This window comes from Pagrus major, chromosome 3 (assembly GCF_040436345.1).
Source record: "Pagrus major chromosome 3, Pma_NU_1.0".
Lineage (NCBI taxonomy): Eukaryota > Metazoa > Chordata > Actinopteri > Spariformes > Sparidae > Pagrus > Pagrus major.
Genome location: NC_133217.1, coordinates 2493993 through 2521551, shown reverse-complemented (window position 1 = coordinate 2521551; position 27559 = coordinate 2493993). Strand labels below are relative to the sequence as shown.

Below are 27559 nucleotides of genomic sequence, written 5' to 3'. Positions count from 1 at the left end.
AACATAAGATCAAAAACTGTAGCATGAAAGTAGAGTTTCAACACATTCACGGTTCTTAAAGTTTTATTCCAAAACTATTTTAAAAAGTGCTTTGAACACTCTTCATCTCACGTTCTTCCCTGATGGTTAAAGATAACAAGTAAAAACCCAGCAGGACTCTTCGATGACCCTCCTCTGATCAGCTCTTTTATAACACATTCATCTTTTGGAGGCTTGGATGTTGTGACATCTGCTCCTGCATGATACACATGATTTCATTACAGAGATGAACACAGGGGCATTATGGGGGCTGACTCAGAGCCAGAAGACGGCTTCAGTATTGAATTTAATCTGCATTAACTGATTGTGTTCGAGAAAGAAAAACAGAGACGCTTGAACGAGCTGAAACTTAACGTGAAGGTTTATTTCTAGGTTTTTAAATCATTTTTTTCCTGTTTTTCAGTGTTATACTTGACTCTTTATTTATAGAAAACACTCGTTTGAGTGTGATGAGTCATCTTGTGTGGGTGCACAAGTCTGAGCATGAGTTCACCTGAAATTACTGTTTGTGATCCGTCTGGCATCAGCATCAAAATCTGATTATGAGCTCAGATCTCATATTTACTGTCTCTCTCTCTCTCCTTTTATTTCCATCCATCTCCATTTTCTGTTTTGCTTTTCCATTCTTCTTCTTCTTCTTCCTTCTCTTTCACAGCAGGAAAAGCAGGTGACAGGTTACCTCCTGTTCTCTCTGGGCACCGCTGTCATCGGCTCTCTGCAGTTTGGTTACAACACAGGAGTCATCAACGCTCCTGAGCAGGTTGGTGATGATCAAGAAATAAGAATATCAGCCGAAACTATTCCTTTTACTGACCAATACCAATAACGTTCGTCCCGTTACCTTCAGAAACTACGATCCTTCTTCAACGACACCTGGGTCGAGCGCTATGGCGAGTCGATCAGCCCGGGCGTCTGTACCATTGTGTGGAGCGTCGCCGTCGCCATCTTCAGTGTGGGCGGCATGGTGGGCTCCTTCAGCGTGGGAGTCATGGCCAACCGATTTGGCAGGTAGAAACTAAATCAAAGCTCAGCTGAGGTGTTTACTGTTGTCGTCTTTAATGAGAAGCTAACCCTGTTCGTGTCATGTTACACATATTTACTGTAGAAGCGTCTATCTGGAGATTTTTTTCAGACTTGTGTTGTTTTTCCTTTAATGTCTCTGTGTGTTTCCTGTGTGGTTCAGCTGAACTGTCACAAGCCATTACCTCTAATGGAGGAGATGAAGCGTGTCTGTCTTGAGCCCACAGCTCGGCTCTAATGTTCCCCAGAGTTCTTCCTTCTTTCCTCCATTTGCCATTTTCTCTTTCAAGTTTGTTTTCATCATTCTGCTGGGCTTTTTTCCACTAAAAATGGTATGAAGTTGTCAAAGAATTCAGATTGAAAATAAATTTGATGTTGCGTTGTGTGCGTGACATGCGTGTCAGTCTGTGCACAAGGTACAAAGCTGGAGCTTGGAGCTTCCAGCCTTTGTAAGCTTAGCTAAGCTAAACTAATCACCTCCTGCTCTAGCTCCATATCACAATGGAGGAAGCTGAATGTGCACGGCATTTGAGTCTGAAACAAATTTCCCCACAGGGAAAAATAAGGTACATCGTACCGTATCGTAGCGCTTCATATCATGCCGTACCGTACTGTACCGCATCGTATCATACCGTACCGTATCGTACCGTACCGTATCGTATCGTACCATACCATACCGTATCGTACCGTACTGTACAGTACCGTATCATACTGTATCCTACTGTATCGTACCGTATCGTATCGTATCGTATCGTATCGTATCGTATCGTATCGTATCGTACCGTATCGTAAAGATGGATGACACGTCTGCATCAATATCCCCTTGCGCTATATAATATTATAGCATCAAATAAATAATTAATAAAAATGAGCACTTGAAAATACATCAGCATGATAAAAACAACCTGAAATGACAGAAACCATTTTTTTGGACAGTTTTTAGTTTTTGGCAGGTTTTATGACCTTTACATCAGCCAGCCACCAGAGAGCGCTGGAGATGTTTTGGCATCACTATTGGGGAGATGTCGTGTTGTCCATTTTTGTACATGTCAGCGCTTCATACAGACTTGAGATTGGTAGTGTTGTTCTCATCAGATTTCTCAAAAATAGAGCAAATAAGCTGATATCCAAAATGTAGAAGTAATCCTATAAAAATATGCAGCTCATAAAATCCAAAAGTCAAACATTCAGCTGATAGAAACAAAAGGGAACATAGATTTCCTGTTATCCTTATCTTGACACACACGTTTGCAGTGTAAAACTGGACTGACCCTCATGTGTCAATGAAGGGATTAGACAGGAGAGCTCCTGACCTTCAGCTACAGTCACGTAGGTCAATCAGTCCTGACACGCGTATCGTAATTTCTCAGCTAATCAATGAGGTTGTCAATTTTTATCTTCTTCAACCACAAATCTTTCAGCTGATCCTCCTCTGCCCTCATTAAAATAAACAATGCTGAAGCTTATCTCATAAACTACATAAAAAATTCATCACCCTCCCTCCTCTCCTCAGGCGTCGTTCCATGTTCCTGGTGAACAGCCTGGCGGTGATCGGCGGCCTCCTCATGGGCTTCGCCACCATCTGCTCCTCTTATGAGATGGTGATCGCCGGTCGTCTGGTCATCGGCCTGTTCTGCGGTCTCTTTACCGGCCTGACTCCCATGTATGTTGGCGAGGTGTCGCCCACTCCCCTCCGAGGAGCCTTCGGCACGCTTCACCAGCTCGGTGTGGTGGTGGGCATCCTGATCGCTCAGGTCAGCAGGAGGCTTTATAACAAACTACTGATTTATAATTTTATAAGACAGAAATGTTGAGATCAGCACCTCGTATTTCACAGAAGAAGAAGTTCAGACTCTAATATGTTTTTTGGTAACTCTAACCCAGCTCTTGTGGTCCTTGGTGTTTAGATCTTCGGTCTGGAGTTTCTGCTGGGCTCAGCCAAGCTGTGGCCCCTGCTGCTGGCCCTCACCGTGGCTCCTGCTGTCCTGCAGTGCATCCTGCTGCCCTTCTGTCCTGAGAGCCCTCGCTTCCTTCTCATCAACCTTAAACAGGAGGAGCAGGCACGCAAAGGTAGGCACTGATACACAGGTGTAGTTTTCAGGGGGCGTAGTCTGTAGCCCAGGTCCTCCTGAATATTATGTGCAGAGACGAACCACTTCCCTGAGAGCCTGACTGCATTATATTCTGTTTTTTCATATTTTCCTTGACCTAAACGAAGATATTTCCACCATAAATTGATGCAGAAATTCACAAATTGGTGCATAAAAAAACTCAGAAACCAGAATGCAGGAAGTGTTTTAACCGCTGCTTAATATAATAACTGGTATGTGCTGCGGCACACGGGACCAACAAACACTGTGAGGGTGGTGCTTAATTTAAGCTCCTTGTCCCTTATGAAACAGGAAACGCTAAGGCGGCCAGCTGGTTAAAAAACAATATCGTATTACAGCTAAACAGTTCACCCTACTCTTTGTAGTTGAGACAGCAGCCCTTAAATCAGACAGATAATGCGTTTTGTATCATCTGGTGGGTAGGAGAGAAATATCAGATGAGAGGAAACAAGCTGATGAATGTCAGAAAAAAACATGAGAGAAAGATCAGTCAGTGTAGTTAGAGATACACAGGGGTGAGCTGAGGTGAGTCAGGATGACGTTGCAGCCTGGAGAGAAGAGTCCTTGAGCTGGCAGAAGGTTTTGGCATCTGTTCCACATGTAGCCTGTCAGGGTCGACTCCGAGGCGCTGACCCACTTCTCCTTCACACCTCTCGTCGCAAACAATCGCAGTTAGAGCTGCATCATAGTTTTCTGTGACTGTGAGGTGTTCACAGCGGTTTCTCTGCCCTTCCCGGTGAAGATAAATAGGTGTGTAGATATAGTGTCAGGGGGGGTGGATGTTAGCAGCTTGTATGGATGTCGACCACATGGTCCTCTCTGATACCACCACTGGAGGGAGCCACAGTTTGGGATCTTCAGATACCACTTTATTGGCTTTTTAGGGGGCATTTTTATTCTGTTATTGGGTCGTATCCAGTGCAGAGCTGTGAAGAAATGAGGGAAAAGTTATTGGAGTGTCAGCGCACTGACTCAGCATCACCAACCTGTTAGCAGAGAACATTTTTGTATTTTTTCTCTGCCTTTATGTCCGTGTGCCAGAACAAAAACAAAGACCCGTTTGTGTTTGTGTTCTGCCGACAGCGCTGGTGCGTCTGCGTGGCAGCGAGGATGTGAGTAAAGACCTGCAGGAGATGAAGGAGGAGAGCGCCAAGATGGCCATGGAGAAGAAAGTGACGATCCTCGAGCTGTTCCGCTCGGCGTCGTACCGACAGCCCCTCCTCATCGCCGTCATGCTGCAGCTCTCCCAGCAGCTGTCAGGGATCAACGCCGTGAGTCAGCCAGAATTTATATAAACCTGAGACAGATATTAACTTGATTCCAGATGGTGGTCAAAGAAAATAACAATATAACAATATAATAATAAAACATGTGTTGTTTCCTCCTCAGGTGTTCTACTACTCGACAGGTATCTTTGAGTCAGCGGGTGTCAAGAAGCCCATCTACGCCACCATCGGAGCCGGAATCGTCAACGTCATCTTCACTGTTGTTTCTGTGAGTGTCGTCAGCGTGTTTCTCCTGTTTCTCCTGCATGTGTTTGTGTGCGTTCAGCAGCACATCACTGCCTCCTGTGTCTGTCCTCCAGCTCTTCCTGGTGGAGAAGGCCGGACGAAGGACTCTGCACCTCCTGGGATTGGGTGGAATGGCCGTCAGCGCTCTGCTCATGACCGTCTCCCTCCTGCTGGTCAGTTCGGTGCTATCACCTGACCACCACTCTCTCACCAGCCAGCCTTGATGTTAAACATAAGATATATACGAATACAGTTCATTCTGTAATAGGATATTGTCTCTGCTGCTTCAGCTACATTGCAGTTTTTTCTTTTGGCCACAAGGTGGCAGTTAAGAGTTATGTATTCACCCACAGTTCTCCCACTTATCATGAGATAATACAGATGTCAATCAGTGATTATGTAACATATATCATTTTCTGATGTCTCTTCTTCCTTTTTCTCTCTTTCTGAGCAGAAAACTATGACCGGTATGAGCTACGTGGCCATCACTGCTGTCATGCTGTTTGTGGCTATGTTTGAGTTGGGCCCCGGTCCAATCCCATGGTTTATTGTGGCCGAGCTGTTCTCCCAGGGGCCCCGCCCGGCGGCCATGGCTGTGGCCGGCTGCTGCAACTGGACGGCCAACTTCCTGGTTGGAATGAGCTTCCCCAAGCTAGAGGTTTGGACTGAGTTTGGACTCCTGTTTTTCTCCTGTTTTTTGGTTTGATTTTCTTTTGAATCTTTTGTTTTCTTCCTCTATTTTCTGTTTCCTTGCATGTTGACATTCTTACAGATAATATTCACTTATCTGTTTATACAAACCAATAATCTCTACAAAGTTCTGACTCCCCTCTCTCGTCTCTTCAGGAGTTGTGCGGGCCTTGGGTCTTCCTCATCTTCACCTTGTTCCTCATCCTCTTCTTCATCTTCACCTTCCTCAAAGTCCCAGAGACGAGGGGCAAGACCTTCGACGAGATCGCCCGCAGCTTCGGCAGCGGCCCGCCTCCCACCTCCTCATCTGTTGAGGACCCTCCTGCCACGGCCAGCGCCGCCACGACGCTTCCCGCCTCACCGGTGAAGGAGAAGGTCCCGCTGGTGGAGGCGCCGGCAGCAGCTCCGCCTCCTGCAGCTGAAAGCACGCCACTTGACGATAAATCAAACTCCACAGTGCAGGAGAGTGTGTAGATCCAGTTTTAATGGTTGACGGGGGTTATAAATGAAGGAAGAATCACAGAGATTTGAAATATGCTGTAAATTGTAGTTAATTATCAAACCTCGGAACAATATAAACAATATAATTTTATAATAGAAAACAACTGCATTATCAATTTGTAGGCTCTGACCTTTAAAAGGTCATGCTTTCTGCTGTCACGGTAACATTTTCTACAATTCCTTCTTTTAAATCCTCCCTTCCTAAACTGTGAAAGGGAAGCGGTCACTGTACAAAACCACAGGTCGAATCTACCGTACATTCCTAGGAATTAAGCTCCACTCATTAAAAGGGTGAGTCTTTCTCAAGAGTGTCGAGTGAGGATGACACAGCAGCAAACACAGGTTGTGTTCATGGAAATACTAACAGATAAAACGTCCATCAGTGCAGACTAAGAAGCAGAGTGTGTTGACAGTGGCACAGCCTTTGTGCAGGTGTTTCCACACGTGTTAGAGAGGTCGGGTCCATGTGGTGAGAACGAGGTGACATGGATCGAGCGACGATGCAAATATTTTTTCACGTATTCCTGTCATAGTGGATATTTTAGTGCAATATAACTTCATAGCTGTAGTTTCATCTTGTAATATTAATTTATGTTTTATCTCTTATTTCCTGTCTTGTTTTCAGAAGTGTTCTCAGATCACAGGTCGAAGAAGGGATTTTTAAAAACTGAAGCTCTGCCTTCAGCTGTCGAATATGAGCTGACGAAACCAGAGAGCTTTTTAGCAAAATGCCAAAGTAGTGAACTTTAATTGCCACCTTGTGAACACATGCGACCTCAGATGTGTTTCTCCTGGTTGTTAAATTCAGGGCGAGAGATTAGCAGAAGCCACAGGTCATGCTGTGTTGATTCATTCTGAAGGCGGTGTGAAGCTGTAATCCACAAGTTTATTAAACTTTATTTAAATTAGTGGCATCCTCTGTGGAAATCACTTGTTATTGGTCTTGCCCCGAAGGTTCATGAACTTGTTATTGGTTGATTTTCTCTTCTGATATATTTATGGGCAAATAGGGGAAAATAGATATCAGCTTGTTGTTAAATCTTGTGGATTATTGCTTTATTGGAGGATCTTTTGTTCAGACAAACAATAGCTAGTAACATCATGACTGTGGCTGATGATTTTTAGGACCTGCGGCCTGTGGATAAAAACATGTTGGCTGAATTGTTTTACACATGTAGATCACAGTAGGGTAACGTGCAATGTATATTTTTTTGTTGAAGATAAAGAGTATTTATTACCTTAGAAGTTAATTTTTGTATAAAGTATATAATTATAATACACTAAAGTAAATTTAGAATCATAATGCTTTCCAAACTAGCCCCGGGGTAATGAAGTTAAATGAGTCTGTAGTGAGCTGCTCTGGTGGAGTAAACCTACACCAGAGACCTTGAATTGACTGAGAGTGAAACACTGTAAATCTCATTCGTTGCTCTATTTAGATGCACTTTGTGAACCAGTTACACAGCGAAGCGAAGCATTAGAGCCACAATTGCCGGTATAGAAGTCATTGAGCACAACAGCGCTTTATGTCAAATTAACTGAATAATAATTAAAAAACTATATTTAGGCTACCTGAGCAAATGCGTAAATCTGGCAGGCTGTTATTAGAGTAGAGTTGTATAAAATGTGCAATCAAGAAATAGGAGCTGATAATGAAAAGAGGCGACTAAAGGGAAGTGCTAATACTGAAGAAACAACGGGTAAACAACATTTTAGTGGAAGGCCAACTGTCTCTGAAGAGTTGCTGTCATTTGATAAGAGTATCTAAAGTGGTTAATTAATTTTTTTTTTATGATTTCATATTTTCACAAAGGGAGAAATGACTGTGACTATTGACTTATGTAGACTACTCTGATAATCTGAGGAAATTATTTGGAATCTGTGAGTTTTATATGTTAAATCAACATTATTCAAAAATGGAAAATAGACACTTTTTATTCTATGACTGGCAGCGTGACATTAACATAAGACTGATCTGTTGATGCATATAAGAACCTTGAATTTAACAGATTGAAGTTTTAGTTTCTTTTAACCTTAAAAAAACACCACTAAAAATCAACTAAATGCTTATTTATGCCAGTTAGCCAGTTAGGCGATTTGCAGACGAGCCTATCCTATACCTAGCTGAGCTAGCTAGGAAGTTGTCTCGAATGAAAGAAAAAACAATCACAGATTTTTTTATTATTTAGCCTATTTAAGGCAACTTTTCTCTTTGCCTCTTAACTTTGTCTTTTGGCTATGTTAGCTAACTTGGCTAGCAACTATCTTGTGCTCCAAAACCTGTAGTCCTCTGGTCTTTCATTTGAACCAACTCCAAACTGAGTCTCGGAAAATGTTTAAGAACTAAAACTACAATCTGCCTTCAAGTCAAAATTAACAGATTTACTTATTTGTAAGCACTTTGGAGTAAAACTAAGCTAAGATGACACGTTGAGATCGGGCATTGGGAATGTGTTCAAACACTTTAAAAATCCTTTGTAACAATCGTGACAATTAAAGCCAAAACACAATGACCACAACTTTGTTAAGAGTTTAAAATTAAATTTAAAATTGAGCTGTAATGGAGGACTGCAACTTTTAGCAATCTCTATTTTCCAACATTAAAGAAGTCTACCATTAGGTTATAAATGAACAGTGTTTCCGCCATACATGTTGTCTGTCGGAGCTCAAAGTCATACCGTTTTCAGTGTGTTTCTGGCTTTATTTGTTGGGTCCAGACGCTGTCTACGCTGTGGTGCTTTGTCTGAAGAGTCAGCCATGTGTAGCATCGTCAGCCTTTACAGATTAATGTATCGCCACCATTGTACGGCATCTTTGGTGTATAAGTGTATGACACAAAGTATATTTTCTATACTCTGTAGTGACTGTGAATTACTGTTGTGAAATGAAAATAACTTTCTCAACTACAGTAATTCATACTGCACTTCGGGAACATATTTATTTATGTATTATTTATTTTTGAATACACATTGAAAAAATATTTATCTTGACAAGTGTTTCAAGTGATTTACACTGAAGTGTAACGTTTGATTTGAGTGATACCTGCCTTGTTATAAAATACTGATCTATACACTGATTTGAAAGCATGAAAATATGTCCCTCTGCTGACATTTTTCACTTGATTTAAGAAATATAAGCCTGTATGACTCGTGATTTGATGTTGAACGGCTTGTTAAGATGAATATTTCTTACAGTGAGGGGACTGATTATGGTCGAAGTCATGGCTTTGTTGTGTATTGCTGTATTTGTGGATGATTGTGACGTGCTGTGTTTGCACTGGGGGAGGTGTGTGGTGCATCCTCTCATGGTAGTGTTCAGTGTTGTATTCAACCTCTCCTGCAGGGTCCCGCTTCTACACCTACACTGCTCCTTTAATATGGTACTAACACTGAACTTGACCAAACCTGAGTCGAATATGGATTTAAAATGCTTTCTATTACTCAGCTTGCCCAGATGGGTATGCCTTTTGTGATATCACAATTTCAAATACCTCTAACATTCATGCTTGTTGCTTTTCATTATCTCTGAGTGCTGAGGTGAACTGAAGGTGTCTCAGAGGTAAAAGTGAAGACACAGGTTGAGAATTAGGTTTAATAACAATGTAAAGAAAGCCAAAATGTCACCGTTGTCCAGGAGGGGATTTGTTTTTGGTGTGCCGCATCCAGAACAAGGTTAAAAGTTTCAGTTTAAGGTGCAGTCACATCAGCAATTTGTTTTCTCTGGTTCAAACCGTTGTGGAAAAACTAATATGATTTATTTGTAAGCAAAACTGCCCATTTACAAGTGAATCAGGGATTGCAAATAAAATTTACACACCAACTCAGTTGCCAGAATAAATGTTGGCAATATGCAGGATTTTCCTTTAAACCACGGATATGTTGAAACTATGTTGAAGCTTATGGTCTGGTTAGGTTTAGGCACAAAAACGTCTTGGTTATGGTTAGGAAGAGATCACGTTTGGGCTTGCCTGGCATGTCTTGACAAATATATCTGGTTTTGGAAAATGTCCCGCCGTCTCCTTGAAAATATCCAGTGGTTTCACACTTACAAGTGTTGAAACGCCATCTATCTCTCCTAGCTGGCGCGCCACCATAATCCCCCAGCTGGCACGCCAGAAAAATTCCCACAATCACAATCCTGAAGTGAGAATTAGCTCATATACATGTAATCTGAATGTGATGTTGCACATGTTGTAGGAATGCTAACAGGTACAAATTTAATGTCTCTGTGGTTTACACAAATGTTAAGAGCCAACAATTTATTCTGGCGACTGGGCTGTGTCCACTCACTGGCAGCCTTGTTCAATAGAAACAACAACAAACTTGGATAGTTTCTTCAAGTAAATATCTCCGGACTCCAAACAAACTGGTTTGGTGTGGCTACCCTCTAAAAGACAGATGCATTCAATGTATCACAAAAGTATGTGAAAGGATTTTTAAACAAATATGTGGACCCAGGTGCACACTGCTCCCAACCATCGCCATCCACTTTATGCACATGTACGAGCTCACAACCCACCACTTACTGTACAAACTAGGAGAGTAGTATAAGTATTTATTTGTAAATATGTATTTTTTAAAAGAGTACTATTTATATGTTGACTTGCACGGTCATGCGTGTGTTGGGATTATTTTCCCTTTGCGGTGTACACGTTCATTATGTTAAAAACCTGTTTCTCTTTGTACATTTTGCTCCTTCTGTGGGTGAACACGAGTCAATCGCTGACTAACACAACTTTCTCCTGTCTTATATTTTCATCTCATGTATTTCTCATCACTCAGTGGCAGCCATGGGCTTTTATCTGTGTGCCTATTCAGATTACTCTCAGAGCTGTTGATAGTAGTTTTGTCAGGTTTTTGGCCACCGTTGTTGTCCTTCTCTGCAGGCTTTTTCTAAACACTCCTTGGCTGTAATGGCATTCCCAAACTACTGTATAAAAAAACTGGCTCTGAAATTAATCATGTAATGGAAAAAAAGTGTCATCAACATGCTTTAGCTGCTGTGATCTTATCGTTTGTTTGGTCCTGATCTGTGTGTTATAATTGTGTATATAAATGTGCTGACTGTGCTGTATGTCTGAGTACCATGTACTGTAAGTCTGCTATTTGTGCCTCTCTGCACCTCACGCATTCACAGACTGTTATTTAAATGTTGTGACGAGAATGCTTCCCACAGCTTCTGTATGTGAGATGAAATCACTCCCTCATTCACTTAATGACACACATTCAACAGGTGACGTATTATTGTACACGACTGGCAGGCGGTGATTAAGATCCATCACGTAATATTTACAGCGTGTCTAGGGAGTCACGTGACACTGTTAATGACTTCTGGGTGATTAACTTTGGTTTCTGTGATGTTGATGGAAGGGAACCTGACAGAAGACATTGTAGCTTCGGGCTTTTATAACATTTCTCAGCGATCGCCCCCGACTGTTTCTGTTTCACTTGTGTTTGTACTGTACATACCAGACATAAAGTTGTTGAATAAAATATTCATCATGTAACGAGACATGGTGTGACTGTATTAAGAGTTTATTTTTCTCTGAATTTTGGTGCATTTGTGTTTGAATTCAACAAATTGAAGAGCAACCACAATGTGAGTGATTATAAAGTACTCTTCTTCAGCTCTAACTAACTGGAGGGGAGTCGCAGGGTTTTAAACCCTGTGTGGGAGTCGTTAAGGACACGTGTAGGTCATTAACCCAACCGGCCTTCGTGTGGGTTGCTAGGGCTAGGTGAGCACAGGTGTGAACGGTTGTTAAGCTGTCTGGGGAGGGAACTCAGTCCTGCATTGTAGGTGGGTGATAAGTAATGTCTTAGGCCACCTCCTCTGTTTACATCTGTCTTCTCTGGCCAAGATGTTTACATCGTTGGCCCTAACGACTCTGAAACTCAGAGCTCTTTAAAGGGGCCTTCCACCATTTGTCAGAACAACACAGTTTTAAATTGTCGTTTGTGGCTCTGGAGGAAGTTTCTTTAAAGTCTTATAAGCAGGATTGGGAGGGTTACTTTAAATTTAAATGTATTCGGATACAGTTAAATTACCTGTTAAAAAATGTAGACATTAGCCTAATCCAAGAGATCATTTTCCAGGACTTTTCCAGGACATCTTTGGTGACGATCTAGGTGGTACGACAGACAGGGAGCGCGCCCATACACTAATATGTTCCTTAATTAATACATTTATATCCCAATGCCTTTTTCTCTTATGAATTACAGTACGTTATCCATTGCTGCCTGAACACCGATAACTGAGGGTTGCTGGAAGTCAGTAGTCGTTATTAGAGTTGAAGCCATTGATTATTATAGTAACTGAGTTCTACCAATTATTCCATGTTTAATTGAGTAATCGGATCAATAATAATTTTGCTTTAAAGTGACTAAGAGGAACTTTTAAGTGTTTATGAAACAGTCTCTGATTCCTCTGATGACTATAAACGACCTGTAACAGCAAAAGAGACCATCAGCGAACAGACTGCTGTTTTTATATAGTTATTATTAATGTCTGTGCTCGGGTCCGATCACATATATCACATATAAAATCACCTTACCTCATCGTGATCCATCCTGCGGTCTCTCTGTCACTCAGCAAAGATCTTTACAAGAGATTGAACCGATTTTGTCCAAAGGAGGCGCTAGACTCCACAAAAGTTCCTCGTTGTCACTTTAATTAATCAGGAGCAATAATAAATATATAAAAGAAAAATCTACATGTTTATAATACTATACAGTATACTACTAATTATGGGAGTTTAAATAATGTTTTAGGACAGCGCAAGATTTTCCAGGACATTCTGCTTTTTCTCTCGTTTTCCATGACTGTTTTCCAGGTTTTCCAGGTTTTCCAGGACATCACGATCAATATTTTTTATTGGTACTTTATTGTTGCTGTGTGATTTCTAGCTTCACATATAAAACAAATCAAAATCATGAAGCATTTCGTGTTTGCATGCATCTGCACTGTGGTCAGGATGTTCAGGGGTTTGACATCAGAAGGATCCTGCAGGATCTGGGTCACAAACAAAGTGTCGAAGCACCTGGTCCGGCCCAGACACAGACTGAACCCCCCCTCCTCCTCCATCCTCTCCCCCCCCCCCCCCCCCGTCCTGCTGCTCCGTCATCCCGTCGCGCCGGAAAAGGCAGAGCAGCGGAGAAAAGGAGGCGTTGCCCTCCAACAACACATCAGCTGCAAATTTATGCAAAACAGTAAAAGCACTGCTGCTGCTGCTGCTGCTGCTGCGTCCTGCACACAATACAGACCAGAGCAACACCAGCGGGCTGCACAGGCCCTGCAGCGGCCCCGGACACGGTTTGCAGCGGGCAGCCGGTTGCAGGAGGAGGCTGAGAAACCCGGACCGGTGACGGTAAGGACGGACCGAGAGCCTCCACCTCCACCTCCACCTCCACCTCCACCTCCTCAGTTAACGAGCCAGACAGCAGCAGCGGTTAGCGGGATGCTAAGAGGAGTAGCCTCCGGTGTTGACTGGGCTGAAACATGGAGGAGAGCAGCAGCTAGGCTAACACCAGCTGAGTGTGTGTGTGTGTGTGTGTGTGTGTGTGTGTGTGTGTGTGTGTGTGTGTGATGGTCGATGCAGACTGTTGGTGCTGGGACAGGTTGGTGTGTGTGTGTGTGTGTGTGTGTGTGTGTGTGTGTGTGTGTGTGTGTGTGTGTGTGTGTAGGAGGGGGGTAATAATGATAGACTGCTGCTGAGATGTAATGGATACAACACCAGATCTAAACAGATCCAGAGTCAGTGCAGAGGAGAGTAAAGTAGAACAGCATAACAATAATAATAATAATAATAATAATAATAATAATAATAATGACAGATAAATAAAAATAAATAGTGTTTCTGAAAGACGGGCACAGTTGTGTTAATGTGATAAAACATAAAGATAAAAAGTCTTGTGCACACAGCCTGTATGTTTTTTTGTTTTGTTTATGCATTTATATTTGTGTTTGCAGCAGCCCGGGTCTTTTGCATGAAGGAAAATCATTTTAATTCTGCTTCTATCTCTGCTAAGATGCGTTCATGTCCAGGTTAAAAAAAAAATGTAGGGATGCACGATCATCGGCCCGGTCAGATAAGGAAATTATAGCCGATAAATAGAACCGATAATGCAAAGCCAAATTGCTTTAGTCGACTTAACAAGTGCAGCGTTTACACGCAGTATGTGGCGGTATGCACCTTTAAAGTTGGTTTGTGAGCCGCCAATAAACAGAGAAGAACAACAAACATGCTGATGTCGCGCTCATAATGTCAGACGGCTGCACACAGTTTCCCCTCAGGGCTGTAAACACTACAGGTTATGAACTTATTTTTAAAATACAAAAAATGTGAAATTATTATCAGTATCGGCCGTCACGAGCAGGTTATTATCTGTTATCGGTAGCGGCTGATAAAATCCATATCGTGCATCCCTAAAAAAAAAAAAAAAAAATTGCAGATTTAAAAATACAGGTCAATATTAGCTTATCAGAGGTTTATCAATATTTGTGTGTCAGCCAAAAAGTCACAAGACATCGTAGAAATACCAGACACACGTCTCGCTGTTACATGGTTTGTCAACAGAGCGCTGACAAGTGTATTTGTAAAATATGACACTCCTCTTGTACTGTTTGTTTACTGTGTGTGTTCATGTAAAACTCTAATGTCAGCCGATACATTGTAGAGTTTATTTAAGTATATAAAGTTATATCGGTATCATCTTGAAAAGTCCTGTATCAGTCCGGTTCCGGTATGTTCTGTGTATAAACCTCGTCCGTCTCTTATTATCAGACGCTGACTTGTGGATGGATTTGAGTCTCAAGTGTCAGATGTGGGATCTTCCCACCTGCTCTTCCATCCACTGTCTCATATTTTCTCTCTGTCGGTCTGTTTTCATTTAAAAACAGATTTTTAGCCCCACTATCAGTGGTATGATTAGTGTTAAAGACCATTTGGTGATAAATCGTGATCCACAAATCCACCAGACATAAAAAAAAAAAGTCAAGTATCCAGCATTTTAATCCTCCCTGTTAATGTCTGAACACATTTATGAAGTTGTTTTGGATTTATGTACAGATTGTAGATCCTGTAATCACCTGACGTGAAATAATACACATTTTATTTGTATTTTATGTGATTTTCTGTACACCAGTGTTACAGATGTCCTCAAATGAACGCCGACACTTCAACATTGTGTACATTCGTAAAAATCATTTTTAATTGGTTACATTTTTTACGGCAATTACTCGGTTAATGATTCATCAAACGCGTTTGTAATAAGGTTGTAATATGCACGAAACAGTTTTGCTTTCCTGCGAGAAAACAGTTTGTGAGACACTGAATTATTCAGCTGTGATGCAGAAAAACGGTGAAATTCAAAGATGTTGAAGTGTCAGAAGGAAAGTGTGAGCAGGACTCCATCAGTCAGTGTTTACGTCAGTGAAACATGGAGTCAGAGTGTGTGTGTGTGTGTGTGTGTGTGTGTGTGTGTGTGTGTGTGTGTGTGTGTGTGTGTGTGTGTGTGTGTGTGTGTGTGTGTGTCAGGAGCAGTGACGGGCCGTTTATCATCAGCTGGCCTCTCAGAGTAAGTGAAGTGTGTGTGTGTGTTTCTGTCTTGCGTTGTGACTGATGGACGGCTCCTCCGTGTCTCCCTCAGCAGCCATGGAGACGGATGGAGAGCAGCAGAACCAGCAGGGGGCCTCCACCAATGGGAGCGCTGCATCTGGGACCAGCTCCCGCCCCTCTCCGATGAACTCCATGTCGCTGTATGAAAGACAGGCCGTGCAGGTAGGTGTGTGTGTGTGTGTGGTGTGTGTGAGGGCGCCTGGTAAAGCCTTGTTTACAGTTTACAGGCTTTCATTCTGCTCGGATGCGTGTCGATCTCCTGAGTTTCGGCTGAAGAAAAGTCTAAATCTCAGTACTAATATTTACCGTTTACACATTCAGTCTTCCCTAAAAGTTCACAAGTTGCAACAATGATTACAATCCACGTTTTTAAAAGTGTGAAACACATAAAATAAAAAATGTATGTTGTTTATTTTTCACTTCTCTGTGCCGTGCTGACTCAGCTAATCTTCTGTGTTGCCGGTAATTTAGGGGCTGCAGAATTTTATTCAGATCTCAGAGGCTGTAATTTCAGATGAAGGTAAAATATGTCACAACATACAATTATAAGATGCTCCAGCCGTGACATCATGTCCTCCAGATGTACGGGAAAACAAAAATCACATTGTCATTTTTATGTTTTTGCAGTGAGATTAAACTGCAAAAAAATTAATTCCCAGTAAATTCATGACTCGTATCACCGTCGCAATAGTCAAAGTAATCGCCAAATTGTGCAGCCCTGCCAGTAATGATGACAACTGCATCCTGTGACTGATGTAAGATTTATTCATAAGCAGGGAGATCTACAGATTATATCTGTCCTGACGCAACCCCTCGTGGGTTAATCTGTCCTCATTAAACATTTGATATGTGACACTTCCGCCAAATGATGACACGTTTGGTAAATATTTTGTTGAGTTGTGTACTAGTTATACAACGTAACGGTGAGTCGGATTGAGGAAGGAAGTCGACGATGTGACAAAACATAACATGAATAAAACTCAGCACTCCATACGTAGATTTTATATGGTTTTATTAGCTTTTATCTGGCTCAGTCAAAGGTTTCACTTTTCAACTTTCAGCCTACTGAATACAGCTGAAACCAAAAATCATATGTTAATCAAATATTTTAGTGAGAATGATCAGATTTTTGCAGAAAAAAAAAAAAATAATGATCAGATTTTTGCATAAGTCTATTATAAATAGACTTTAATAGGGAGAATATATGATGTGTAGGCCGGGGCATCCCTGCAACACCACAGAGATTTATTCATAAAAGTCCGTTTGAGACGCATTTTACCTGCTTCTCCTGCAGTTCGCTTAATTTTTTAAATTTCCTCTATGTAAAGATCAGCCATGCCTTACTCTTTCCCTCCACACACCAACCTGTGCATCACTTCCACCCAGAGGATGATGGTCCGGTAGCTGAGAGGCAGAGTCGAGGATTATTACAATGAATGAAAATGAAAAAGATTCGGCCGGTGTCGTTTCCTGCTGGAGGTAACGAATGTCCTCACAAAAAAATCTCTCAACTGGAGCATTGGAACAAGAACCACAAGTAGGCTGCGTGCCTGGGGATCTGAGAGCGCACGAAAATGTGATTCAGGTCTCGATTTAACAAAATGAGACTTCAGGAAGCTTTTGGCTGTTCTCGTAAAATTAAAAGAAGTGATTAAAACTATAAATCTACTTCCTCCAGATGAGATTAGATGACATTAATGCATTCATTATAATATAGCTTATTATTTCTAGTAGTAAAAATCTGGCTGAGAGGATTTAAGGTTCGAATAAGGAATGTAATTGTTGTGCCGTCGGTCTTTTTGTTTATGGGTTTATGTTTCAGTGCTGCCATTTTCTCATTGGATGTCGTCTGGAAGCTTTCACATCACAAACATACAGTATTTGTATTGTTGTTGAGGTGTGAACGGAGCTTGTTTGTGTGTCGACAGCGAGCGACAGCAGGCGGACACTCGTGTTCGTCTTTATATTCTCTGATTTATGTGTATTTAGGCTGATGGCTGGAAAGTGATGAAGAGCTGAGAGGTGGAGAGAGAGATGGAGTCGTGCCGGGTTGATGGAGGCTCTGTGTAATTTTCCCAGGCTTCTGTCACCCTGCACAGCCATCTGTCTTTGTCACCCTGAACGCACTAATCCAGCCCGCCGCGCTCGCTTTCATCCCTCAACTTATTACAGTACGAGCCTCTGCTCATACATCAGGCAGCTGGCAGCCGGCTTTACGCTCGGCTACAGCGTCCCTCCCTCTCCGCTGCCCCTGCCCTCGTTTCTCCTCTTCCTTATTCTCTCATTTTTCATGCCACTGAACTTCCTTTATCTTCCAAGTCTCCTACTTTTACCTCCACACCCTTATCTTGTTGTTAGCTCCATCTCTGCTTCTCGAGTTGTCTCGTTCATCATCCTCCAGTACATCCATCTTGCTTCCTCTCTGTCTCTTCTTCATGTCCTCCTTTCTTCCTTCTTCTCTCTCCTCTCTTCCTCCATTTTCTTTGCTGCCCCTTGATTTCTCATTTGTCTGCTCTCCTCCTCCCTCCAGGCCCTGCAGGCGTTACAGAGGCAGCCCAATGCAGCGCAGTACTTCCAGCAGCTGATGCTGCAACAGCAGATCAACAACGCCCAGCTGCAGAACCTGGCAGCTGTGCAACAGGTAAAGGTGTGTGCATGTCATTCATAATACTGCCTCGCAGAGACAGAAAAAAAAAAAAAAGACGGGAAATAAATCAGACAGCTGATCTAATAAATCAGGAAACACAGAACAAAATGAGATGACATCATCCAAATAAACCAGGCTGACAAGAAAACAAACAAGATCTAATTTGCTGTGTGCTCGACTGGACGTGGTCAAAATATATTAAGTCTGTGACTCGAACAAAGAGCCACATTTTTAACTACTCCACTCACATCAACCTTCAGCTCTACATTGTCACATAGTGTCCAGCAGCTTGGAGTGGTCCAGTGTTTGTTTATTGGACTATTTATACAATTATCTGACAATCACAGAGTTTGATGGTAAAGTTATAGTCTGAGGAAAAATCCCGGTATCACAATTGTAATGCACTAATCTATTTCACAACACTATGGGTGTGTAAGTCACATGAGAACATTTCATAAGGATTTCATTGTTATTGTGTTTTGACCCCACAACGTTTCTTTGACTCGAAACAATAAAAATACAGTACAAAATAATAAATGTAAATAAACAAAAGTGAGGTCAAAGTGCAGTCAGTCGGCTAAAAATGAAGAGAAAAAATGTAAAACATCTCTTATGCAGAAGTTGTTTCCTTAAGGGGCTTATATAGTTTTTAAGAGAGTTAATATTGAGGCAAAATAAATATATCATCAGTAATGTGGATGTAACGAAACCAGAAACTTCCTCTTCTTGTTTCTTCTTGTTCCTTATTTCTCTTCCTCTTCTTGTCTTATTTCTTCTTCTTCTTCTTCTTCCTCTTCTTGTCTTTCTTCTTCTTCTTCTTCTTCTATCATCTTTTCCTCCTTCTACTCTGTCTTCTTCTTCTTCCTCCTCTTCCTCTCCTCTCCCTCCCAGGCTACTCTGGCAGCCAGTCGTCAGTCCAGTCCCTCCAGCAGCAGCTCTTCTCAGACCACCAGCACCACAGCTGTATGTACTCTCTTCATGGTCAGACCACACTAGCACTGTGGTGACATGTTAACATTTCCTCCCAATGGACTCTGGTGACTAATGCACACAAAACAGCATAATTTCTCCACACTGAAGTTGCTCATTATCATCTGACAGGCCAGCGTAACGTCTGGATCAGGGTCGACAACCAGCAGCCGTCCCATAGGGGCCTCAGCAACGTCCACAATCAGCCAGTCGGTGCTGCTGAGTGGGACGGCAGGGGGACAGGGACAAATGTACCTGAGGGTGAGTTTCTCTGTGACTTTGACATGAATATATTAAATGTAAATGTAAAGTATATCAGCGTATGCCCTCTGTTGTGCAGCTTATACTTCACAGACTGCAGTATTTGTTTAGCACCTGTGTTTGATGCCGTCCTGTCGTCCTGCAGGTCAACCGCTCCCTCAGGGCCCCCATCTCCTCGCAGCTCATCTTTATGCCTGGCAACACAGCAACTGCTGCCGTGGCAACCGTCACCCAGCAGCCACAGGCTCAGCAGCAGGAAGTGACACAAACTTCCTCTTCCAGCAGCCAATCAGATAATGACCAGGTTTGTGGAACGATGAACGGAGGAGGGTATTAATTTTGACTCTTGCCACAGTTTGACCTTCGTGTTTGTGCTTCCCCTCCCTCTTCCTGTCTCCAGGTCCAGAATCTGGCCATGCGAGGTGTGTCCGGTACCAAAGGCGTCGGTGTAAAGACTGAAGCCCCAGAGAGGAGTGACTCAGGTAGGAGTCTTCTTCAACGCAGCATGATGTTCATTTCGTACAATATGGTCCAATTTATGATAAAGCAGGCGTTAGGGCGTGGCTACCTTTTGATTGACAACACGCTACCACAGCGTGTCCTCGGGTTCTCAGTCAGATCCAATCAGGATATCTTCCTCAACAAACCGATGGGTTCACACTGGAGCGAGAAGGAAAATGAATATTGGACGTATCATTCATCAGATGGCCAGAAACACGAGTCCAAGTGAAAGCTGAATGTGTAATATGTCTGTTTGCCAACAAGTGCCCATATGGAGTTTATAAGGCGATAATCATGGGGTGGTGTGTTTACAGCTTGTTTTCGCTGCCAGTTAAAGTGTCATAAATGTTGGTGTGTAACCTTTTATTCTCTCGTCTTCCAGCTGCCTACTCCCTGGTCCAGCCCTCCCACCAGTCCAACAACCAGTCCCCCACGAAGCCGAGCCAGCCTCAGCCTCAGCCGCCCCACATCAAAATCCCCACGTACCCCCAGCCGACCAACCTCAAAGCCCACCCTTCCTCCTCCTCTGGTGCCTCCTCCTCGTCCTCCACCTCCTCCATCCCTCTCTCCCAGCTCCTGCTTCACGGGACCCGGACTCTCACCACGGGAACCACAGCTCCCACAACAGCACACACTCTGGTCCTAACGTCCAGCGCAACATCCCAGCCTCATGGGTATCCTGTTGGCACGGCGACCATCAAACCGGCGGTCAACGCTCAGACGCTGGTGGTGCAGCCTCTGCAGAAGACCTCGCTCGGGGGGGAGAAATCGGGCCACGGCAATGGACCCATCCCCATCCAGCCTAAAACCCTTCAGGGGCTCCGGCTGCCCCTCCAGCTGCCTTCTAGGAACCCCCCTCCCATTCTGCCTGCCCCGCCGCCCACCAGTAGCTCCGCCCAGCCACCCCAGCCGCCACACATCCCGGTCCAGATCGTGGGTGCGAGACAGAGCACTCTGGGAAACACCCAGGCTCTGGCTCTGGCCCGGGGCAGCTGCTGCCAGGAAGGAGCCGCCGTCCTCAGCAGCTCGTCCAGCCTGCTCACCATGGTGGCGTCCATCGCTTCCAGGGAGGGCGGGGTCGTGGGCAGAGGGGTGGGGCTAAAGACGCTTCAGTCGCCACAGGAGGCTCCCCCGTTGGCTCAGGTCTCTCAGGTGCATCCGCAGGCCAATCAGAGCTCTGGACAGTCACAGAACGGATCCCTGGCTTCGAGCCCCGCCTCCTCCCAGTCCACCACCGTCTCCTCTCCTCCCGCCTCCATGTCCCGCTCCTCCCTCTCCCTCCCCCTGGTGACAGAAGATCAGAGAGGAGCATCAGCTGGCGTGACCACCAACGGAGACTCATCAGGAAGTCAGACACCGCAGGTCAGCTGATTACTGCCATGTAGTGAAGATTACATCACTCCTCACTGAACAAGTGTTTCCAGATGAAATTTAATTTCACAGCAGTTTATTTACTTTCAGTGTGAGGCGGTTTAAAGGACTTTTGTTGGCACAGCTTTCATTTTCACTTCTTTCCTAGTATATTTCATCCATTCCCAGTACTTTTTACCACTTTGTAGTTCTCTGTCTTCAGTCTGTCTACTCTGTACAAGAGTGCAAGTTTTATTTCTTATCTAAACAGAAGTTTCTAAATAGAGGGTGTCAAGTACTCTGCAGATTTTTAAGCCCTTGAGGCAAACATGTGATTTAGAATTGTAGTGTTGACGTTGTGTCATAGATGTCTCTGTATTGTCTTGCAGAGATATCTACTGAGGTTATCATGCTAACCAGCTAGCCCTGGCTGTCTCCTAATGCTATCAAGTAAAAGAAATATACTCCTAAAGTTTCAAGAAAGGAGATATTTTGCACCTGTTTTCCTTAACAAACATAAAGTCTGGAGATAAACTTAGGTAGACAAACAGCTGTGTCATGAATGTAGTTGTTCACATACTTGCCTATAAGCATGTTACTGGAGGATGCTGTGTCTCCTGGTCAAGCTGAGCCATGTTGCCAGTGGTGACTCCCCCCGATGCAGTACTTGCTAACGGCAGATAGTCGCTACAGCCAAAGCTAGCTGCAGCAATATAGAGTATAGTGAGCTACCTTCGATTCCTAAAGACCAGCTCTTAGTCCAGCTGTGCTGTTGTCTTCTCATCTGTTCATCTGTTCAAACTGTTTGTGTCTTTCAGGGAAAACAGTTGACCGGCTCCCTAAAAAGAAAATCAGACTCCAATTCAGCCAATGACGAGGACGGCCCCTCCCCTCCACGGCTCCAGCCAGTCAGAGATCACGCCTCAGCGCTCCCGACCAATCCCATCGAAGCCCTCGCCTCCCCACCGGGCTCTGGTACTCCTCCTCCGGCCTCCTCCTCTCCCTCCCCGGTGCTGGCAGTGTCTCGTGGGGTCTGCGGCCAAGGGGAGAGAGCTCCTCCCCCACAAGCTGTGGTGAAACCCAACGTCCTAACACACCTCATAGAGGGCTTCGTCATCCAGGAAGGGGCAGAGCCTTTCCCTGTGAGTTCATGGGATTTGTAGTTTTTAGCACGAGACACATGCATGACACATTAATCACCAACCTTTGTTCTCACTCTGTTACTGTTTGATTCGCAGGTGTGTGGTTCAGTAAAGGACTCGACTGGTGAGGATTTAACTAACGACAGTCCGGACACTAACCAATCAGAGACAGTCATGACAGCGACAGGTAACTGCTCTCAAACTACTGCTGCAGGGTAGAACATTGCCTATTTGCTTAAAGGAACAGTTCACCCAAAAATTAAAATTCAGTCATTATCTACTCACTTTTTATAATCATGGAAAGTCGGGGGAAGTTTTGTAGTCCACAAAACAGCGTTGTCGGAGTGTGCTAACCATTTTAGCTTAGTGGCTAAAGTGACAATTTCTCACAGCTTAGACTTGGATTACATCAGCTGTGTGGAGCCTAAGTGCTATATTGTTGGCAACTGGACTTGAAACAAGTCCGAGAACCTTCATCAACTTGAGCCATTTTGTTTTCTTTAATCAGTTGTTATTTACATTTAAAACAAGTCCCCAGCTACGTCAGTTGTTTAGGAGAACGCTGGACTACGTAACTTAACCAGACTTTCCGTCAGCATGAGGACATAATGACTGAATGTTAACTTTTGGGTAAACTGTTCCTTTAACCTTGCCAGATATGATCAACAGAGCACAGATATGGACTCTGTGTTATGTTAATTATATCTGGCAGTACTTTACACTGTGCAACAACGTGACCGTTGTTTGACCCTTGTTTGTCCGAGCCGGGCCACAGGAACGCACAGAGGTTTTAATTACGCCCTCTTCAGTCTGGAATTTCCCACCTCCGACTTTGACTGGAAGGCAGCTTAACAACAACAAGTCAAATATTACAGTCGTCTTCTTTCATTGTGGTGTTATGACGAAGAAAAAGAAACATGATCTCGAAGCTATTTTAGTGCATTCGCAGGATTTTGTAATGTAACATTATAGTGGTACAACACAGTTATTTGTGTACACAATCGTAGAAATGATATGTTTACCGTCTGCTCTGTTTCTCCTCCAAACTCTCCCCTCAGTGCTGAAGTGTGAGTACTGTAAAAACTTTGCTCCCGCCAGCCAGTTCAGAGGCACCAAAAGGTTCTGCTCCATGTCTTGTGCCAAGAGGTACTTCAACATGCATGAAATATAATATATGCAGCGGGAGCCATGTTGGAAATAAAAAACACTGCACTGCTGAGAGCTGCAGCCGCTGTAGCCTGATCGCTGTCACATTTCAAAGGTGCAATATGTCAGAAGTTTAGTTTCAAACATTCAAAAATTAAAGCAGGACTTTTGTTTATTTTCCTTTTTATAGCTTCTTGTGCATGTAAAAGGTCTTGAAAGTAAAAAATGTAAAGGTCAGGTCCAACAGAAGCTCCTCTCTCCCGCAGAAAACAGCGCTCCTGAAACACCTCGTCAGCAGTCCCGCCTTTAATTCTGTTACTTTGTGACATCACATTACATCACCGTGTCACACATTTGCATAATTTATGCCTAGTGGCATGTTCATCATGTAAAAATTGATTTACCGCAGCTGCTCTGTTGTTGTTAGTGGTTCTGGGTCAGGCACGTGTGAGCTGACCAATCAGAGCAGACTAGGTGTTCAGTGGGAGGGGCCTTAAAGACACAGGAGATAAAAAAAAAAGCATGTTTCAGACAAGTGATGTGTTTTTGAGCATTGAAGCATGTAAACCTGTTCTAGTAGTAACTCTAGATACATTTATGAACCTTAAAATAAACATTTTGTCTGCTTTAATTAAAATAATCACCAGAATGTGAAGAAATAACAGTGTTGACATTATTTCAAAGATGTTTATGTGTTCTGTTGCAGAGGTTTTAAATAAAGTTAGCATGTTAATCAGCTGTTTAAAGCTCAGGCAGAGTCAGCTAATAGGACTGCTAGCTGCACAGCCAACTGAGCTAACTAGCTGACGGCAGCTACAGTTAGCAGCAGTTAGCGGTTGCTCTGGTTATACGCTGCCCCCCATTTGCTCGGAATATGCACTCGACAGGTGGCATAATTCTGACATATTGCACCTTTAATGAGAAAAAACTGACTTTTCAGAAACTGATTGAGGAAACAGTTTGACGGCAGTGTGTGAGTTCTTAGGTGGCTTCAGCTGCATATTTCACAGCATGTATGTTTCATGTTCTCATGTTTTACACGTATGTTTGCGTACTGTGATAGTGCCACTTCATCCACTTCTCTCTACAAAAAACGGCATGTAAACGTTTGTCTGTTTTCATGTCAAAATGCAGTGCAGTAAATTTTTTTCTCTTTCGAATTTGCTCCATATTAAAATGTACGTTGTATTTAATGTGTTTCACTATGTAAACAATGCACTGTCTGCATTGTTTGAAACAGCCTATGATTTTTACATTCTCTGCTTCTGCTTTGCATTTGTCCCTTTGCCCACTACATGCGTATGGATTGTATACCTCGTATGGCGCAAAGAGATAAAAACTGTATGTGTTGCTCGTCTTGGCTTCAGTACCGTATATGTCACTCTTTGTCTACGATACAGTATGTATTGGTTCCCCAGGTACAACGTCAGCTTCAGGCAGCATTTCTGCGTGCGGCAGGGTCAAAGTCAGGGTCACGCTCCGGATCAGGATCAAGGCCACGGTCACTTCTCCAACTCCGACGAGGAGGGAGGGATCGCCAGGCGGAGGGTTCCCCGCAGGACGAGCTCAGAAATAGCCAGCGCAAAGATAGCGGGGAGACCCATACCTGTCAAGGTGAGCGGGAACAGAACTTTCATACGCAAATACATTTGTGTAACTTCACCTTACATTAGCCGTAAGATAGTAAGCGACGACAGCGAGGCTGTTTGTGTCTGTCTAAAGGGAACGTTTAGATTCAGATCAACTCTACCAGAACTAGCCGGCTGTGAGAAGCTGAGCAGCAGGTCCGCCCGGTTCTCCTGACACAACACTCGGCAAAATGTGCAGAAATTAAAAAGACAGAAATTACATATTGTGCATTTAAGCATCTGGCTTTATGCAGGCAAGCATTGGCATTTTGAAACAGAAAAGGGTCTTCTTCAAAATGTTGTGGCAAAGTTGGGAGGACCATAAAAACAGCTGTAGGTCTGTGTGAGAACAAGGGCGTCCACATATTACACATAAACACATCATCACAAAAACAGTCATTTAGACAGTAGGCAGGATGTGTTTTTAGGATCCATCACCAGCAGTCATTCATGTTAAGCCTGTCTGCCCCCTAGTGGCTGCACCAAGGCACTGCAGGCTGCACACGTAACTAGAATCACTCTCACACCTTCTGTCTGTGCGATGCTACCGAACTGTTTCAGTGATGACAATTTTAAAGTGTCTTCTGGAAAAAAAAACAACAGCCAGTGCCTTGCTCACAGGCTCCTCCGCCTCTCCTCCTCCTCCCCACAGTGCCGTTCAGAGTCCAGCCATTCAGAGGAGGAGTCCAGCGGAGAGGAGGATGAAGACGACCCCATGTCCCTCTCGCCCGCCTCCTCGGCCTCCTGCCACCAGCCGCCCCCGCCGCTCCCGACAGAAACCTCTGCACCCAGCTGCCTGCCTGCGAGCCCCGGCCAGTGGAGCGTGGAGGAAGTGTCCCAGTTTATTTCCTCACTACAAGGTTGGAAGAAAGAAACACTGTTTTTAATGAAAAATTAACTTACTAGTGAAATTATCTGTCCATGCAGCAAAGATACTTTTACATGACAAGAAATCCGTCAGTGCACTGAAACAGTAAACTTTACTGGGAATTTAACAATTATGAATTACTCAGAGCACCTTTTTCTGCATTAAATCTCTGGAATGAATGTTTTCATATTGGTGCATGTTGGGCATCGTTTATACTGATATATCTGTGAGAGGCCAATGTCAGCCAATATGTCGGTCGGGCTCATAATAAGATTGATTCGCTCCACCTTTATTCTTCATTATCTTTGTTTCGTCCCCCTTCCCCATATTGCCTTCTCCGTTTACATCGCTCTTCCTCCTCTTCGCAGGCTGTGAGGAGCTCGCCTCCCAGTTCCTGTCGCAGGAGATCGACGGTCAGGCCCTGCTGCTGCTGAAGGAGGAACATCTCATGTCCACCATGAACATCAAGCTCGGTCCTGCCCTCAAGATCTGCGCCCACATTAACAACCTGAGAGACTGATATTAGTGTTTTCATAAGTCCTGCCATGTTCAAAGTCAAGCCCTGGGCATTTACCCCAAACTCCTGGTCTCCACCCTGTTGAGATGTGGAACTGGTTCCAGAGCAGGTGAATGTAGGAGGTACAGTGCATTTTGAAGCACTTGAATCTGATGTTGATTTGTTCCCGTCGTGACAACATCTTCACATGTTGTGTGAATGATACAGTTACAGTATTGTTCCTCGCAAATCTGTCAAGTCTGTGAGTTAAAAAACTGCAGGACTATATTTTGGTTCATGTTCCCTAAAAGGTGCAAAATCAGTACCTGCAGTCAGAAAACGTTTCCACCGAGATTTCATTTTGCTTTTAGGATGCACAATTTCAGTCCTGTGCCTGTGTTGTAAAATGCAGAAATGAAGGTTTTGAATGTATTTTCAATGCAGAGATCACTTGTGTTGTATAATCAGGGTGTACGTGCACAGGATTCCCACTTTTTTTAAGTTATGCACATATAGGGCTGCCCCTTTTCACAGGCTTTGACTTAAGCTGTGCTAATCTTGTTTCATTTTATGTTACATTTAATATTTCTGCCATTCACTCATTCATTGTATCACACTGTACAGGAAAAGTATTTTTGAAAGATTTGCCAACTTCTTGGGCATCGAACTTTATTCAAGATTCTTGTTTTTCTTGTGTTTGAGAAGAATGTTCCTCGCAACCTGATTTAAGCCACAATCTGCACAGAATTAGGACAGAAACCTGCAGAATTTCATTAAAATCTACCCAAAACTTCAGTCAAGTGAAGTTCATTTTGAAGTTTTATTGTAAAGAAGTAAATTCTAAGGAAAGCACTTACAGTATGTGATTTATAACTTTAATATTCTGTATGTAAAAACTTTCAAAATTATAATCATTGTGTAAGAATAGGCATCATGAGGCATCTTTTTATTTTGGAAGTGGCCTATTCTACAGTTTACAGGGTACAGTGAAAGTACAGGGTGCTGAAATTAAAACCCAAATCCTTCAAGGTTCAGAGAGTGTTTCACATGTCAAGCAAGGCAA

General features: G+C 43.3%; 2 protein-coding genes across 8 annotated transcripts; both read left to right on the top strand.

Moving 5' to 3' along the window:
* Window positions 1–282: 282 nt before the first annotated feature.
* slc2a3a (solute carrier family 2 member 3a) lies at window positions 283–5845 on the top strand. The gene is made up of 10 exons (XM_073463682.1): window positions 283–316; window positions 567–799; window positions 887–1047; window positions 2573–2813; window positions 2967–3129; window positions 4254–4441; window positions 4560–4664; window positions 4756–4854; window positions 5136–5339; window positions 5528–5845. Exons 1-10 carry the CDS (start codon window positions 283–285, stop codon window positions 5843–5845), a joined length of 1746 nt encoding a protein of 581 aa, XP_073319783.1.
* Window positions 5846–13086: 7241 nt separating this feature from the next.
* LOC140994122 (polyhomeotic-like protein 1) lies at window positions 13087–27524 on the top strand. 7 transcript variants are annotated; one of them, XM_073463689.1, is made up of 14 exons: window positions 13087–13238; window positions 15523–15650; window positions 18019–18135; window positions 19027–19098; window positions 19237–19365; window positions 19511–19669; window positions 19766–19847; window positions 20249–21228; window positions 22035–22358; window positions 22455–22545; window positions 23417–23504; window positions 24905–25118; window positions 25785–25992; window positions 26369–27524. In XM_073463689.1, the coding sequence occupies exons 2-14, from the start codon at window positions 15525–15527 to the stop codon at window positions 26518–26520; spliced, it is 2742 nt and encodes a 913-aa protein (XP_073319790.1). In that variant the 5' UTR covers window positions 13087–13238; window positions 15523–15524; the 3' UTR covers window positions 26521–27524. The 7 variants fall into 7 exon arrangements, with proteins under 7 accessions (XP_073319790.1, XP_073319795.1, XP_073319791.1 ...); XM_073463694.1 differs by having other exon boundaries at window positions 15520–15650; window positions 18019–18129; window positions 24923–25118; XM_073463690.1 differs by having other exon boundaries at window positions 15520–15650; window positions 18019–18129.
* Window positions 27525–27559: the final 35 nt, after the last annotated feature.

What these genes read in the sequence shown, in the direction of transcription:
- LOC140994122 (XM_073463689.1), top strand. Translation starts at nt 15,525, where the DNA reads ATGGAGACGGATGGAGAGCAGCAGAACCAGCAGGGGGCCTCCACCAAT. An exon ending in CAGCTGTGCAACAGGTAAAG is followed by an intron (nt 18,136 to 19,026) that starts GTGTGTGCATGT and finishes TCTCCCTCCCAG; the next exon opens with GCTACTCTGGCAGCCAGTCG. An exon ending in GCCAATCAGATAATGACCAG is followed by an intron (nt 19,670 to 19,765) that starts GTTTGTGGAACG and finishes TCCTGTCTCCAG; the next exon opens with GTCCAGAATCTGGCCATGCG.
- slc2a3a (XM_073463682.1), top strand. Translation starts at nt 283, where the DNA reads ATGGGGGCTGACTCAGAGCCAGAAGACGGCTTCA. An exon ending in AGCTGTCAGGGATCAACGCC is followed by an intron (nt 4,442 to 4,559) that starts GTGAGTCAGCCA and finishes TTTCCTCCTCAG; the next exon opens with GTGTTCTACTACTCGACAGG. An exon ending in TCATCTTCACTGTTGTTTCT is followed by an intron (nt 4,665 to 4,755) that starts GTGAGTGTCGTC and finishes TCTGTCCTCCAG; the next exon opens with CTCTTCCTGGTGGAGAAGGC.